The 17172-nt window shown below is 55.1% G+C and overlaps 1 protein-coding gene across 2 annotated transcripts; it reads left to right on the forward strand.

Moving 5' to 3' along the window:
* The first annotated feature begins 255 nt into the window (after window positions 1-255).
* TCN2 (transcobalamin 2) lies at window positions 256-16239 on the forward strand. Of its 2 annotated transcripts, NM_174195.3 has the most exon segments (9): window positions 256-772; window positions 4064-4256; window positions 4983-5152; window positions 7803-7964; window positions 9102-9274; window positions 9398-9584; window positions 11017-11188; window positions 13444-13559; window positions 15694-16239. In NM_174195.3, coding segments are annotated over 9 exon segments (1299 nt in total). In that variant the 5' UTR covers window positions 256-708; the 3' UTR covers window positions 15756-16239.
* Window positions 16240-17172: the final 933 nt, after the last annotated feature.

Raw genomic sequence — 17172 nt, forward strand, 5'->3', positions numbered from 1 at the left:
TCCTCGCAGAGACTGTTTCTAGGTGACTTTCCTAGTCCTTGCAAGTGGCCCTGCTAACCGTGGCTTCGTGTGTCTAACGATTAAATCTCGCTCCCTAAATTGCTTTGTTTTGTCTCCCAGGAGGCGCCCATCTTTCCGGTTGGTTGAGAAAACTGGGCGGTCTGGTCCGGGTCCCGCGGCCGCGCCCCCTCTGAGCAGGCGGGCAGAGAACAGCTGACTGCTCACGTGACTGTCCCAGCTCCCAGTCCCGTTCTCCTGTCCCAGGCCGGGGTGGGCAGTTTCAGGGGCTCCTTCTGGGAGGGGTAGCAGGTAGGCACCCTAGCCTACCGTGTCTACCGAGGGCATACAGACAGGCGTGGCTGGACAGACTCAGCAGTCAGACGTTCTGCACCCCCATCCAGGGCTCTTCGGGCGGCGGGGAAAGTGTGGCTGGCCGCACTCGCCCCTGCCCCCGCCTCCAGGAAGGCCCGCGCTGCTCTGCCCTTCCTTCCCCTGTTCTTTGGCCTCCCTTTCCCCTCAGCTACAGACCTTTTCCCTTTTCCCTCTGCTGACGTAGCAATGTGCTGCCGGGCGTGGAGGGATTAATCAGTGACAGGAAGCTGCCTCTTTCGGAGCAGTGACCACTGTGGTCAGGAGAGCCTCTCTCTACCCGGCCAGCCCTAGGAGCCTGTCCCGCTCCCCGCCTGCTGTCCACCCCCTGCTCCTGCCATGGGGCACCTCGGGGCCCTCCTCTTCCTGCTGGGGGGCCTGGGAGCGCTAGCCAACATCTGCGGTGAGTAACTGGATCTAACCTGGAGAGAGGACCATCTTGTCCCAGCCCCTCATTATACAAGGGGAGAAACCAAGGCTCGGATGTGTGTTTGGGGGGTGACTTAGCCGCCCCTCGGGGCTCCCACGGCAGTTTGGACTTCCCTGAACCTCAACGCGTTTAGCGCGCTGTGTTGAGATGAACTCTACGTCTGACTTGCTACCAGACAAGATCGCTTCCATGACATCAGTCATTTGTTGATTATTCATTCAGTAAATGTTGACCGAGCCTTCGCTATGCCAAGTGTGGGACTAGGCTTTGGAGAAAAAACAGGGAGCAAGAAAGGGGTCCCAGCCCTGCCCCAGCTAGATAGAGCTTCCGTTCTAGTGAAAGGGACAGTGGTCAAGAGGCGAGTCAGTGCTGGGCTTGGGGGCTGTGGCCAAAGGAAGCCCCCGGCCTGGAGGGAGAGAGCTGGGTGCCGCCAATTCAGGGAGAAAGGGTGGGATTTCCGAGGACCAGGAGGCGATGCAGGAACTGAGACCCAAAGGAGGAAAAGGCGCTGGTGGCGGCGAGGAGAGGAGTGTGGGGGGCAGGGGGGGCCACCCCAGACAGAGGGAAAGTGAGCAGGTGGAGACCCGGGGTGTGAGGACGCCAAGGCATTAGCTTTGCACTCCACATCCAGGGGCCTGCCTGCTCCCCCGGGGGCCTCTCAGGGCCTGTCTGGGAGTCAGAGCACACAGGCTCAGGGCTGCTGACGCCCTGGAGCCCCGCAGGAAACAGAGGCAGGAAGGGAGGCACCCAGCAGCAGGATCTCTTGTGACTCATGGAGAAACCGAGAGGCAGGCTCACTTGTGTCCAGGTGACAGATGAAGCGGTCAAGGGTCATAGGGACCAGGTGACCTGCCTGCCCAAGGCACCTTGGCTTTCCAGGACTTGGCTGGAACTTGGTTCTGAGAACTCCAGGTCAGGGTCTTCCCCTGGCACCAGGAGTCTCTGACCTCTCAAGCCCTTGGCTCTTGGTTCCTGTCCAGACAGTCCCCAGGGGTGACCCAGGACCCTCTGTTGGGTATGAGCCTTTCAACAATTCATCCATAGGCTTGACCCCTTTAGAGTGCTGGGCTGGGTTTGGGGGTACAGCCCACTGCTGCCAGGCCATTTAGTCGCCCCCAGTCTCATTCCCTCACTCGTAAAAGGGGTTGAAAATGCTCCCCGGCCTTCTTCCTGGTGTGACGCAAGCATTTCTGCTCTGCCAGCTTCAAGCCCCGTGTGGTTGTGAATATGACAGGGATGCCAGCACCAGCTCCTGCATGGAATTCCCATTGTCAGAGCCAGTCCTCAGCTGGCAGAGCTGGGCGGCCCTGTGAACCCCAGGCCCAGAGGGCAGCGCGCTCACCCAGGCTCACTTTTATTGCCTCGGGGGAATCTGCCCGGCTCCTTCCTGCTGAGACTGAATCGGGTTTACCTGCCTCTCTTTAGAGCACCAGCTTGTCTTCCTGTCTCTCTAATCCCAGAGCTGACTCACCCGCTGGAGGTTGGAGCCCTGGCTTGGGCCAGGGGCTCCCTCTCCGGTTTGAAGAAGAGGGAGAGGAAAAGAGAACTGTGGAAGGACCAATAGGCAGACAGACTGGCTGAAAAATGGAGAGAACGAGATAGATCCAGAGAGAAAGAGAGAGAAATTCCTATAGAAATGGCGGTGGACACACAGAAAGCCACAGAGAAAGAGCAAGGAAAAGAGAAGTACCCTCCCCTCAAGTTCCTTTGCTCCATTCTTGGGGGTGGGGGCGGGTGGGGGGTAGCTGCCCAGCAGCTGGAATCCCCACTGCAATTAGGAGGAAAGAAAGTGAAATCGCAGTCGCTCAGTCGTGTCTTTTGGAAACCATGGACTGTAGCCCGCCAGGCTCCTCTGTCCATGGGATCCTCCAAGCAAGAATACTGGAGTGGGTTGCCATTCCCTTCCTCCAGGGGATCTTCCTGACCCAGGGATGGAACCCGGGTCTCCTGCATTGCAGGCAGATGCTTTACCATCTGAGCCACCATTAACCAATTAGGAGGAAGTAGCTGGCAAAAGTCCAAGGCCACCTGCTCAGCCCAGATCCCGTCCCCAAGGGAGGCCGGCTCCTGTCTGCTGGACTGGGAAATACCCCTGAGGCTTCTGCTTCCCTTGTGGGTGAATCCCGAAGCACACAGATAAATGGCTGCAGACAATGACGATGGCTTTCCAGCAGTTTAGCTCCCGATCTCAGGTCCTTCTCACCTAAACTCAGTTGGCAGGAAAAGCATTATTCTGAGACCTGCCCCCGAGGAAGTTCACCAGACCGCCCCAGTGAGCCAGCGGGCAGCCTGCAGTGTTGTTTTTTTTTTGTAATCGGAATAGAGTTGATGTACAATGTTGTGTTAATTTCTGCTGTACAGCAAAGTTAATGAGTTATGTGTATACCTATGTCCACTTTTTTTTAAAGATTTTTTTTCCCATATAGATCATACAGACTATTGAGTAAAGTTCTCTGTGCTATACAGTAAGTCCTTACTTAGTTATCTGTTTTATATATATACAGACAGAGTAGTATGTACATGGGCTTCCCTGGTGGCTCAGATGGTAAAGGATCTGCCTGCAATGCACGAGACTTGGGTGAGATCCCTGGGTCAGGAAGATCCCCTAGAGAAGGGAATGGCAACCTGCTCCAGTATTCTTGCCTGGAGGATCCCAGGGACAGAGGAGCCTGGCGGGCTACAGTCCATGGGGTTGCAAAGAGGTGGACACGACTGAGTGACTAACGTTTTCAGTGTGTGCATGTCAGTCCCAATCTTCCAGTTTATCCCTCTCTCCCCTTTTCCCCACGGTAACTTTCGTTTTGTTTTCTACATCTGTGAGTCTGTTTATGTTTTGAAAACTGGATCTGTAACCTGTTCCCACGTGGGCCGAAGTTTCTGTAAATGGGTGGGACACGCCCACAGCTTTGAACTTCTGTTTTCTCTTTGCTCCCAGCACCTACATCGCAGGCAGGGCTGGCGTGAGGACCAAGGCGGGTGGGGCGCGGTGCCTGGGGAACCACCCGTCGCTTGGCCAGTCTCTGATGGGCAGAGTGGCTGTCTGGTACCCGCTTCTGCCCTGGGCCCACCACCTCTTTCCTGGCCCACTCCAGCCACTCTTTCGGGATACTGGCTGCCTCTTGTTACAACCAGACTCCCCCATACCAGTCAGGTGTGTGGCCGGTGGCCATAAAGGTGGGGATGTTTATTCCCTGGAAAATACCTTGATAAGGTGCTGCTGTGGCCTCGCCCTGCACCCTCACTTGGCCTCTTCTCTTTCCTAAGAGATAACCGAGGTGGACAGCACGCTGGTGGAGAGGCTGGGCCAGCGCCTCTTGCCCTGGATGGACCGGCTCTCCCAGGAGCAGCTGAACCCCAGTATCTACGTGGGCCTGCGCCTCTCGAGCCTGCAGGCTGGGGCCAAGGAGGCCCACTACCTGCACAGCCTCAAGCTCAGCTACCAGCAGAGCCTCCTGAGGTCCGGCCATGCTCTCTCCTCCTTTCTCCGGGGCAGCCCCTCATCCTAGGAGGCAGGAGACCCGCGCTCCGGTCTGGGCCTGCCTCTGCTTTGTTGGGAGACCTTAGGGCAAGTTTCACCTCCTCTGGGCCTCTCTCCATCTGTGGAGTGGGGTTGATCTGACCGGATTGGAGATCCCAATCCAGGGCCCTTGTGCGGCCTTTGTACCGCCCTCTGCCCGACTGAGGCAGACATCACTAATCCATGGCCGCACTCTTTCACACTGAGCCCAGCGGCAGCATCGGACTATCTGCGCTCCCTTTCCAGGGGCTATTAAGGGGGGAGGGGCTTGTCCTGAGGTCCAGCTTGGGAGTTTGAATGAGGGGTGAAGGGTCAGGACCGTCAGAGAGCGTCTCCTGCTTGGGAAGTGGACGCAGGGCGAGGAGAGGAAGAAAGGGAGGCTTCAGGGGAAGCGTGGCCACAGTGGGGGGGCCAGACAGGTCACTTGGACTCAAGAGCTCTCAGAGTTTGCCCTTGAGTTCAACTTGTCATTTTTATGAAATATGTATGATGTACACCTCACAACTTACATCGCTGACTACATCTGCTTCTGGCAGGTCTCAGAAACTTTCCAACCACTAGGAATTTTTTTTTCCAGTTTGTCCTATTGGCAGGGAGAGTGCCCCAAGGCAGGCTCACCGGGAAGGCCCTTTCTCACAAAAGTGTTGTTCCCTGGCTTGGTCCTAGGCCTGCCTCCAACAAGGATGACAATGACTCCGAGGCCAAGCCCTCTATGGGCCAGCTGGCCCTCTACCTGCTGGCTCTCCGGGCCAACTGCGAGTTCATCGGAGGCCGCAAGGGGGACAGGCTGGTCTCCCAGCTGAAGCGGTTCCTGGAGGACGAGAAGAGGGCCATCGGTGAGGAGGCGCGGGCTGCCAGGGGCAGGGAGGGCGCATCGGACAGCATCATGGAACGTGCACATCAGCGCTTTGGGTTTTCTCCTCAAGCCTCTTTCCTGCCCTCCGCTCTGCCTGTCTTGATATTTATCGAGGCTTGGGCCTGCTCCAGGGGGAATCCTTAATCAAGCCTTTCCTGCATCCTGCATGCATTCTGTTGGCAAGTCCTGCTGCTCAGCCACCAAGCTTGGTCTGATTATCCTCCTCTGGACAACTGCCCAGCCTCCTTACTCCTTAGCCTCCCTCTGCTTCCTCTCCTGCCTCCTGACTCAACCCGGCCCACACAGAGTGAGCACTTAGAGTATAAACCTAGGAACTGCCCCAGCAGCCCAGCGGTTAAAACTCCACTTTCCAATAGAGGAGGCGTGTACTCACTGCAGATGGTGACTGCAGCCATGAAATTAAAAGACACTTACTCCTTGGAAGGAAAGTTATGACCAACCTAGCCAGCATATTAAAATGCAGAGACGTTACTTTGTCAACAAAGGTCCATCTAGTCAAGGCTATGGTTTTTCCAGTGGTCATGTATGGATGTGAGAGTTGGACTGTGAAAAAGGCTGAGTGCCAAAGAATTGATGCTTTTGAACTGTGGTGTTGGAGAAGACTTGAGAGTCCCATGGACTGCAAGGAGATCCAACCAGCCCATCCTAAAGGAGATCAGTCCTGGGTGTTCATTGGAAGGACTGATGCTGAAGCTGAAACTTCAATACTTTGGCCACCTCATGTGAAGAGTTGACTCATTGGAAAAGACCCTGATGCTGGGAGGGATTGGGGGCAGGAGGAGGATGAGATGGCTGGATGGCATCACCAACTCAATAGACATGAGTTTGGGTAAACTGCGGGAGTTGGTGATGGACAGGGAGGCCTGGTGTGCTGCGATTCATGGGGTCGCAAAGAGTCGGACACAGCTGAGCGACTGAATTGAACTGAACTGAGGAACTATGTTCTCACATACCACGAGGTGTGGCCAAAAAAAATTTTTTTTTACTAAAATAAATATACATTTGATCCTGTTAGTGCTGCGTAAACCCTGCAGGAGCTGCTCGCTGCTGTGCTCACAGCCCTCAAGCTCAGTCTGTCTGCCTATTTCTCCTCTGCAGACCCTGCCCAGCCACTTGTCCGCCCCTCTGTGGGCTCTCGTCACCCCGGCCATATCTCTCAGCTCACCTTGCAAACCAGGGTCTTGACAGATCCAGGGAACCCCCTATCTGGAAGGTTTCCTTCCGCTTCTAGCTCACTCCTGTGGGCCTCTGCCTCCCTCCCTCCCTCCCCTGGGTCACTGCCTCAGAGAGAATCCTGCCCCGGCTCCCCAGCTATTCAGAGACCTCTGTTATTCAGCCCCTTGGACCTCAGTACACGATTCAGTTATAATCATGGTCTCATGAGCATGGCAGCCAGCCCTCTCAGCGGCTCAGAATTCACAGGGAGAATTCAGATGGGAGAGCAATTGCATATCCCTGAGGCAGAGGCGAGGTTGTGCCCACACCCCACCAGCAGAGGGCAGCACTCAGCATTTCCTCCCTCCCCAGGCAGACCCCACCCCACTGCAGTTCAGTTCAGTTGCTCAGTCGTGTCCCACTCTTTGTGACCCAATGGACTGCAGCACACCAGGCTTCCCTGTCCATCAACAACTCCTGGAGTTTAGTCAAACTCATGTCCATTGGGTCGGTGATGCCATCTAATCATCTCATTCTCTGTCTTTCCCTTCTCCTCCCGCCTTCAATCTTTCCCAGCATCAGGGTCTTTTCCAGTGAGTCAGTCCTTCGCATCAGATGGCCAAAGTGTTGGAGTTTCAGCTTCAGCATCAGTCCTTCCAATGAATATTCAGGACTGATCTCCTTTAGGATGGACTGGTTGGATCTCCTTGCAGTCCAAGGGTCTTCTCCAACACCACAGTTCAAAAGCATCAGTTCTTCGGTGCTCAGCTTTCTTTATAGAAACCACCACAACCCCCAGGGAAATCTTCTCTCCTATGGCTTCTAGGAAAAACTGCCACACCAGATTTCTACTTGGACACCTAAAAAGTTAAAGTGGCTTGATAAACAACACAGGCTGATTTTTTCCCTAAAGAAGCAGCAATTGATCTCACCTAGACTTGTTATTCCCCTGCTTCTGGGGGCCCAGGGAGAAGGCAAACTTTTGTTCGGAAAACGAGAACAGCCAGCCGCATACTGACATGTCGCTGCCTGGGCTGGGTTTGAGCAAGTCCTCAGCTAGCACTGGCTGCGCTGTGCTTGGCCTGTCATCACCGTTCACACCTCCGGGCACAGTGCCTGACACTCAGTGGTGTCTCAGCAAGTATGAGTCAAGCGGGTGAAGAAAAGAAGGGTCCCTGATAGCTCAGTTGATAAAGAATCCGCTCGCAATGCAGGAGACCCCGGTTCGATCCCTGGGTTGGGAAGATCCCTGGAAAAGGGAAAGCCTGCCCACTCCAGTATTCTGGCCTGGAGAATCCCATGGAGGGTATAGTCTATGGGGTTGCAAAGAGTTGGACACGACTGAGCGACTTTCACTTTCACCACCCAAAGGAGGGTGTCAGGGTGCTGGCAGGTGGCTGGTTGCTGGGAGGGGCAAGCGTGACGCTCCCACCCCGTGGTTTTTTTGCTCCCAGGGCACAACCACCAGGGTCACCCCCGCACCAGCTACTACCAGTACAGCCTGGGCATCCTGGCCCTGTGTGTCCACCAGAAGCGAGTCCACGACAGTGTGGTGGGCAAGCTCCTGTACGCCGTGGAACACAAGCCGCATCTCCTGCAGGACCACGTCTCTGTGGGTGAGTGGGCTGCACCCTGAAGGCCAGGCTGGCGCCCCTGCAGCCCCTGGCCCCAGGCTCACCTTTCCTTGGGACCCCTCCTCTCGGGTCCATTAGGAGGCGGAATGAGGGCTCACTGTGGTGCAGGGTCTGTGAGTCAACTCTCCTCCCCGCATCCTCCACCACACTCTTACTGCAGGGCACCCCGGGCAGCTCAGCTGGCCTTTCTAGCTCAGCTTCTCTGGTAAAATAACCCCCGCAGCAGCATCTCAGTAAGAGATGTCTGGTTTTTTTTAATTAATTAATTTTAATTGGAGACTATTTACAATATTGTAGTGGGTTTTGCCATACATTGACATGAATCAGCCATGGGTGTACATGTGTCCCCATCCTGAATCCCCTTCCCACCTCCCTCCCCAATCCATCCCTCAGGGTTGTCCCAGTGCACCGGCCCTGAGCGCCCTGCCTCATGCAAGGAGATGTCTAATAAGTAAAGGATATAGCATGGCGCCCAGCATGGAGAAAGTGCTAGACACACAGCTATGATGTTCTCATCGAATAATCTGGGAAGGGACAAAACAACCAAAAATGAACCAGGAGGCCTGAGACCTGGATTCCAGATCTGCTTCCTTCCTGTGTGACGTGGGTCTCCAGGGCCCTCTCTTGCCCTGGTGCATCTCCCACTAACAGGGGACAGAGTTAAGCAGGGTCAGCCCAGGGAAGGACCTCGGGGTAATGGGCAGCCCCGGGAGGGCTGGAGGAAGGGGAGCAATAGGGTCAGAGCAGCATTTTAAAGTTTCCACCAGCTAGGGGGAACAACTCAGCCCAGTCTGCCCAGTTCCCAGGATGGCAAACTGGGATGGTCAGTCACTGGATAGAGGTCAGTGAGAGAGACTGGGGGAGGGAGGGTCAAGAGGACCTTATCCTACACCACTCGCTTGCAAACCTGCCTGCACTTTAGAATTACCAGGGGAGTTTTTTTGTTTGTTCATTTGTGGTTTTTTGTTTTTTGGGGGTGGGGGGGGGCCATACCGCACAGCTTTTGGAAACTTAGTTTCCCCAACCACGAAATTAAAAGATGCTTGCTCCTTGGAAGAAAAGCTATGACAAACCTAGGCAGTGTATGAAAAAGCAAAGACATCACTTTGTCCCCTGCAGACACCATGGCCATGGCAGGCATGGCCTTCTCCTGTCTGGAGCTGTCCAACCTCAACCCCAAGCAGAGAAACCGGATCAACCTGGCCCTCAAGAGAGTGCAAGAGAAGATCCTGAAGGCCCAGACCCCAGAGGGCTACTTCGGGAATGTCTACAGCACCCCTCTGGCTTTGCAGGTGGGGAAGAGACTCCGGGGCCATGCTCTACCCTAGTGGCTGGAGGGAAGTGGACCAGCCAGGGGCTGGAAGACCCGGCCCCTCTGACCCCCCTCCTCCTTCTCTTCCCCATTCTGTCCCCAGTTGCTGATGGGCTCCCTCAGGCCCTCGGTGGAGCTGGGCACAGCCTGCCTTAAAGCCAAGGCTGCTCTGCAGGCCAGCCTACAGCACAAGACCTTCCAGAACCCTCTCATGATCTCTCAGCTGCTGCCTGTCCTGAACCAGAAGAGCTATGTGGATCTCATCTCCCCAGACTGCCAGGCTCCAAGAGGTAGCTGGCTTTTCACAAAAGCCCCACTCTTTTCAATCTGCATTGAAGTCGCCCTGTCCCAGTGGGGGTGGGGGGGATCTTGCTCCATCTTGATTTGCTGAGTCAGCAGGGGTTTGCAGGTGTGCGTGGGACACACCTGCAGCTAAGATGCCTTCACAGGTTCTAGACGCTCAGTATGGGGAGGGAGACCCCAAACGGTGAGCTCTGGGCCTGCTGTGACTCTTCAGCCCCTTGTGTGATGCCCAGTACAGAAATGTTTGAATGAATGAATGAATGGATGGATGAATAGATGGATGGATGGATGGGTGCATAGATGGATGGATGGGTGGGTGGATGGATGGGTGAATAGATGGATGGAGGGATGGATGGATGGATGGATGGATGGGTGGATGGATGGGTGAATAGATGGATGGATGGATGGATAGATGGGTGAATGGATGGATGGATGAATAGATGGATGGATGGATGGATGAATAGATGAATGGATGGATGGGTGCATAGATGGATGGATGGGTGAATAGATGGATGGAGGGATGGATGGGTGGGTGCATAGATGAATGGATGGATGGATGGGTGAATGGATGGATGGATTAATAGATGGATGGATGGATGGATGAATAAATGGATGGATGGATGGATGAATAGATGGATGGATGGATGGATGAATAGATGAATGGATGGATGGGTGGATGAATAGATGGATGGATGGATGGATGGGTGAATGGATGGATGGGTGGATGAATAGATGGATGGATGGATGGATGAATAGATGGATAGATGGATGAATAGATGGGTGGATGGATGGATGGGGAGAGACATTAGCTCCCCAGCTAACATTTTGATTAGCTCCCAACCTCATAATGACTCCCTGAATTATGAAGTTAGCTGCCTGAATCAGGGCTTCATCTGAGGGAGGAACTAGGGTTGGTGGGTGGGATTTGCCAGTGGAGAAGAGAGGCAGAAGGCAGAGTGGGGAGGGGGCATCAAGGGCAAAGGCTCAGAGGCGTACAGTCTGGAATTGAGGGGAGGGTCTCACTGCAGCGTGGGGTCTGGGAGGATGAGCTGGAGTGGCAGGAAGGCAGGAGGATGAAAAGGAGGGGATCCCTCAGAAGTAACGGAGGATGACATGAACAGATGTATGTTCTAGTTAACAACCCCCGGGGCTGCTAGGGGGGCAGGTAGGTGGGAGGGGGACACTGGAGCAGAGAAACCAGTGAGGGGCCTGAGCTTGGGTGGTGGGGGATGTGGGAGCTGAGGGGCTGGGGAGGCTGGGAAAGCAGCTGGATGGTATTGGTGGTGGTATTGACGGGGAGGGGACCCAGGGGAAGGAGGAGGTCCCAGTGGGCTGCAGTGTCTTCCTGGAAAGAAAGGAGGACTAAGGCCTGGCCCCCTACCCTCAAAGTGGCTGCCCCTTCCCCTCTCCCTGGCTCAGCCCTGTTGGAACCGGCTCTGGAGACCCCGCCACAGGCCAAAGTCCCGAAGTTCATTGACGTCTTGCTGAAGGTCTCCGGCATCTCCCCTTCATACAGACACTCTGTCTCTGTCCCTGCTGGCTCCTCCCTGGAAGACATCCTGAAGAACGCCCAGGAGCATGGAAGATTCAGGTGAGACCTCCCCACCTCCCGGCCCTCGCCTGACCCGACCTGGCATCCCCCGAAACAGGACTCAGTGAGGCAGGGGATGGAGACAGGGCTCCCTCGGGAGAGGCCCAGGCTTTCTCCCACCTGCTGCGCCCCCGGCGCCCCCATGCTGTGGTGGAAACAGGCGTCAGGGTTGGGAGAGCAGGCTCCCAAGGCAGACCCTGGAATCCCAGCTCTCCAGCTGGGGACCAGGCCAGATGCCTTCCCTGCAGCTCATGAGGACGGCATGGTGCCCCTCACCTCCCACCCGCCAGGGCCCGTTCGGGAGCTAGGGCATGAGGGCACAGACAGGACATGGTATTAACACATGCTTTTTGTGCACAGGGTCACGCACTTAGTAAGTGCTCAACACAGGCTAGCTTTCAGAAGGATGAGACTTTTTAGTATCAAACGATCCTGGTCCGATCCCTGTGATGAAGGAGTCACCTGGCCAAGCCTTCTGCAGAGTGTGGTGGGACAATGGCCTTCCTCTTGCTTCTCACCCTGAGATGGGATGGATCTGAGATGAGTGTTTCCAGAGCGCTGCTCTGGGCCCCGCCGTGTCCACACCTGAATAAGATGGGAGGGGTCCCCGGCGGGGATCCGGCCCAGAGGATGAGTGCCTCCCAGCGGACCTCGTGGCCTGCAGTGCGCTGATGGCCGCGTCGCGGGGCCCACACACACCGGGTGCCCTTGGCAGGCTCTGGGATCACCTAGCAGACGTGCATACTCAGTCACTCAGGCGTGTCTGACTCTTTGGCGACCCCATGGACGGTAGCCCGCCAGGCTCCTCTGTCCGTGGGATTTCTCAGGCAAGAATACTGGAGTGGGTTGCCATTTCCTTCTCCAGGGGATCTTCCTAATGCAGGGATCGAAGCCGCATCTCTTACATCTCCTGCAATTGGCAGGCAAATTCCTTATCACTGAGCCACCTGGGATTACCAAGGTCGTGTTTGGACATTGTCATCAAAATGGAAAAAAAAATTGAACTTTTTTTTTTGGCCACACCACAGCATGTGGGATCTTAGTTTCCATAGCAGAGTCGAACCCACACTCCCTTGCAGTATAAGCGAAGAGTCTCAACCACGGACCACCAGGGAAGTCCCAACTTGGACAGTTTTATTCAGAACTGCAGGACCTCTGAGAAAATGTGAGGGATACCAATCTGAGAAATGATTCTCTTGGTGGTAGAGAGGGTGCCTGAGCTGGGTTCAGGGGCCAGAAGGGAGGCATGTTCGAGGCACATGAGTGCACGGCAGAGAAAGCCGGACTCTGGAAGGAGAGAGAGGAAGAGACAGGCGGCGAGGAAGAGACAGAAAGAGGGGAGAGAGCAATGGAGCGAGGCAGGCCAGCAGCGCTCTGGGCAGCCACATGGCCCCCGAGACCTGGGTACGGGCTGCTCCCTAAAACCTTCCCTTTGACCAGGTCACCCTGAGGGCATTTCTGTTTCTTAAAACTATGAAAACCCTCCATCTCCAAGGCCAATGCTACTGATAAGGAGAGAGGACAGCCACAGCATTTGAAGAGAGTCATTTTGGCAGCCGTGTCCATGCTCAGGAAGGGGTGGTGTGGAGTGTCTTGGTTGCAAAGGCCAGGAATCTAATCCAAGCCTTTCTAGTAGCAGGCAGCATGGGGTGTGTAGACTCAGAGGGAAGACTGAGCAGCCCAGCTGAGAGAATGGGGGTGCCCCTGAGCCACAGAGGGGGCTTCCCTGGTGGCTCAGTGGTAAAAAAAAAAAAAAACGCCTGCCAATGCAGGAGACTCGGGTTCGATCTCTGGGTCGGGAAGATCCCCTGGAGGAGGAAATGGCAACCCACTCTAGTACTTTTGCCTGGGAAATGCCATGGACAGAGGAGCCTTTCGAGTTACAGTCCATGGAATCCCCAAAGAGCCTGACACGACTTAGCGACTAAACAACAACTGAGCCACGAAAACGCCACTGGTGTCTCTGCCTCTGTCTCACCTGCTCTACTTCTTCCTCCTGCTGGCCTCACTCTGGGCGTGGGCAGCTTCTGATTCTCACCCTGCTGCAAGGTCAGCCCCCAGAGTGGGAGGTGTCTAGGGGGCTGGAGAGGAGGTGTGGAGGAAGGGCGCCTGGTGAGGCTGCCCAGGAAGGGCTTGGCCAGTACTGCCCTGAAAGTGAGGGCAAGGTTTGTTTTCTGTGAGTGGTTCAGCTTCTGCCCTTGGGTCGACGGGAGCAAAAGTCACCTTTTCTTTCTCTTTGTCTGTCCCTTTGGTAGGTTTAGAACACAGGCCTCCCTGTCTGGCCCCTTCCTGACCTCCGTGCTGGGGAGAAAGGCTGGGGAACGTGAGTTCTGGCAGGTCCTCCGAGATCCTGACACCCCCTTGCAGCAAGGTGAGTCTGGTGGCCAGCCCCCTGCGCACGTGTTCCCCAGCCCAGCCCTGTCCCAGAACCCAGGCTTCGTCAACTCACCCCAGCTTTCCCCCAGAACCTTCCTGGTGCTCAGCCTCAGGTCACCGCTGACACTCAAGCTTGCATATAATACATTTAACTGTATTCTTAAGAACTTTTGTGTATGTCACTGTGGCAACTCTCGGAAAGCAGATAGGCAAAAAAGAAGAAATTTAAAATTGCCCACAATCCACTACCCAGCGATTAACTTTTTTTTTTTTTAACTTCTGGTATATTTTCTTCCAGGTAATTTAAAAAAATATGTACATATGTTTTTTCGTGAAAATGAAGCCATACTCTATAGCAGTGCTGTCCCATAGAAAAAAAAATGTGAGCCTCGTCACATGTAATCCTAAATTCTGTAGTTGATCAAACTAACATTAACAATACATGTTATTTAATCCAGTACATCCAATATCATTCCAAGATGTAATCAACGCAAAATTATTGATGACATATTTTGCATCTTTCTTTGGTTCCTTTCCAGTGCTCAGTAGATACATGTGGCTAATGGCTGGCGTATTGAATGGCACAACTCGATACACGTTTTGCAGTTTATCTTTTTCATCCTTAACATATGGTAGCCATCTTTCTATGCGGGTATATGCAGATCTTCCCCTTTCTTTGTAATAGCCACATAGGCTATATCATCCAGCAGGGTGCTTTGGGCTGCAAGGAACAGTAATGTGACACGAACTAGCTTCCACGATGCAGCTTTCATTGGCTCATCTCTTGGCTCCTGTGACCAGATTCCAGTGGGAGTAAGGATTTCAGGCCCAGCCCCACCTCCCTGCGACCCTCCTCCTCTCTTTGCTGGCTTCCTCCTCCAGAGAAGCTGCTCGGTGTCTTCCCGGGGCTGCTCCCTTTTGTGAGGCAGGAAACTTGTCTGTGAATTGCCCAGCACACGTCTCCTGGCATCCTGAAGGCGGACTTGGGATTCAGGCGCGTTCCTAGACCCTTCCCTGTTGCCAGGAGACGCCCCTCTGCACCCATCACTGACTAGAGAGAAGGGACCGTCGCAAAGCCTGGCTTGCCAGTCAGGGCCCAGCCCCAGTGTGGAGTGGGATGGGTGGATCGCAGCTTATCAACTCCCGCTGGGCCTTTAGCGCATCTCCAGTTTTAACGCCCCACGCCATCATAGCATCCCTGAGCATCAGCCCTATCACTGGACAAACTCTTAAGGATCATCTGTCCCCGCTCCTGGTATCTGGGACTTCTAGGGGGCACTTGCCATGTGCCAGGGGATTGGGCCATGTGCTTTACAGAAGGTGGGACTGACTGAGGGAGCCTAGTAAAAAGCCATCTTTCTCCCTGCCTGGCTTCTGGAAAAATTGAGAAATAAAACCAAGAGGCGACAGATGGAGAGACCGGATCTGGCCTCTATTACCGATAAAGGCTGGATTGAGGAGGTAGCCGAGGGGGAGAGCCTGATGGACTCAGCCACAAGGCAGACGTGGGCGGTGGTGTCCTCTACCTCCCCAACCCGGCCCCCCGGTCCAGCAGGAGGCCTGCTCCCCTGGGAAAAAGGAGGCTGGGTTGTTGGTATCATGACTACCCTCGTTTTAGAAATGGGAGCACCAGTGCTCGGAGAGGTTACATAAGCTGCCCAGAACCACACCCCTATGAGTACAGAGCTGGGGCTTGAACCCCGGAGTCTGCTGGAGCCTGGATGGTGCCTCGTGAGTGAAGGCTGACTTCCCTCGTGGTCCTACTTCTCCCCAGACCTCCCCGAGCAGGTCCCTCTTCTGGATGGCTCCTCGGGGGGACCGTGAAGACGGTGACCCTGCCCATCAGTGTTGTCAGGGTCTCTGGTTCCTTTGGCCCCATGATGGTTATTAGGGTGCCATCTCATGCCCTCCCACCTCCCTGGGGGGTACGCCATTGCAAAGTGAGCCTGTGGGTCTCAGCGACCCTGAGGTCACACTGAGTTCAGAGTCTCCAGACTGGCTCTGCACAGAACCTGGGTTTCCCACCACCGAGCCCTGAGCCCATTTTACAGGGCAGGGGTCTAGAAGGTGAGGTCAGGATGGGGTACACTCTGCCCTGTTAACCCCCACCCCCCAACCTCTTTCTGCAGGTATTGCTGACTACAGACCCAAGGATGGAGAGACCATCGAGCTGAGGCTGGTTGGCTGGTAGCCCCCCAGGCTCACCCACGCCGCTGCCTCCCACACTTCCTGTCTCCCACCCTCCCTCCAGACACCCCGGTAATGGGCGCACGCCTGATCCTGCTGCCTTCTCTTACACACTTGTCCCTGGATCCCACAGCCGCCAGCCCTGCGGGAGTCCTAAACCACCGCCCACCTGGAGCAGGGAGCCCAGCACCTCCCCGAGGAGGTCTGTCTGCCTGGGTCTGGTCCCACCTGGCCCGGCGGGTGTCCCGAGAAGGTCACTCACAGGCCGGAGGGCGTAAACGTCTCGGACTCCTCCCCGGCCGCCTCGTGAGTACCGCTCGCTCTGCGATGGGGGTCGCTTGAGGACAGCCCTGCGGCCCTGACCCTAGCTCTCCACTCTGTCGTCCAGGCTGCCGCCCCAGAGCCGGCTGCGTTGTAGCGGCTGGTGAGGGTTTCTGCAGAGCTCTCAGCTCACCTCTAGAAGGATTAAAGAGTTGGTTGTGCACGTGGCCCAGCGTCCTGATGCCTTGAGCTTGGAGTCAGTGCAGGTGCCAGGAACAGAGGAGGGGGGACAGCCCCGTGGGCAGCAGAGGAGGGTGAGCGAGCATCCTTCTGGGTCCTGGGGGACCAAGGCTGGTGGTGGTGATGCAGAGGAGGGGGGACAGCCCCGTGGGCAGCAGAGGAGGGTGAGCGAGCATCCTTCTGGGTCCTGGGGGACCGAGGCTGGTGGTGGTGACGCAGATTCCTGTTTAGGAGTGTGTATTTGCTAGATGCTTTCTTGCACAACTCTGAGGTTGGATGTTTCTCTTTTCCTCTCTGCTTTCAGATGAGGAAATCAGTGCCTCAGAGAGGGAGAGTGACTTGCCCGAAGTGGCCCGGGCCTGGGGTGTGGGCTGGTGATTTAGGAGACAGACCTGGGGAGGCCTCCAGGCTCTTCCACGCAAACACTGAAAACCAGGGCCCTCAAAGATTGTGTTGACTTAAAAAAAAAAAAAGCGTAACATGAGAGTAGGGAGTTAAGTTTTATTTGGGGCAAAATGGAGACTATGGCCTGGGAGGCAGAATTTTAGATAGCTCTGAGAAACTGCTCCAAAGAGGTGGGGGGGGGGGTCAGTATATATGTATGTGATTTTAGTGAAGGAGTTATGTGCGGTCAAGCACACATTTTAGGAGAAGCTTCCTGCTCATCTTGTGAAGGTTACTGCTGACCACAAGGAGCAGATGGCTCCATTACTGATGTTAGTGCTTTTCCAGATATGAGAAGATGCAAGAATTAGGCTCATAAAATCTCCTGAAAATATCCACCTGGTGGCGTGTTCTTCCAGGTTTTCCCAGAGCACAGAGTACCTCGTTCTCGATCTCCACCTTGAACTCCTTTCAGGGTGTGTTAAGGTCAGTGCCTGCAGTGGCTAGTGACTTAATCCTTGTAGAGGCAGAGGGCG

This window comes from Bos taurus, chromosome 17 (genome assembly GCF_002263795.3).
Source record: "Bos taurus isolate L1 Dominette 01449 registration number 42190680 breed Hereford chromosome 17, ARS-UCD2.0, whole genome shotgun sequence".
In the NCBI taxonomy this organism is placed as follows: Eukaryota; Metazoa; Chordata; class Mammalia; order Artiodactyla; family Bovidae; genus Bos; species Bos taurus.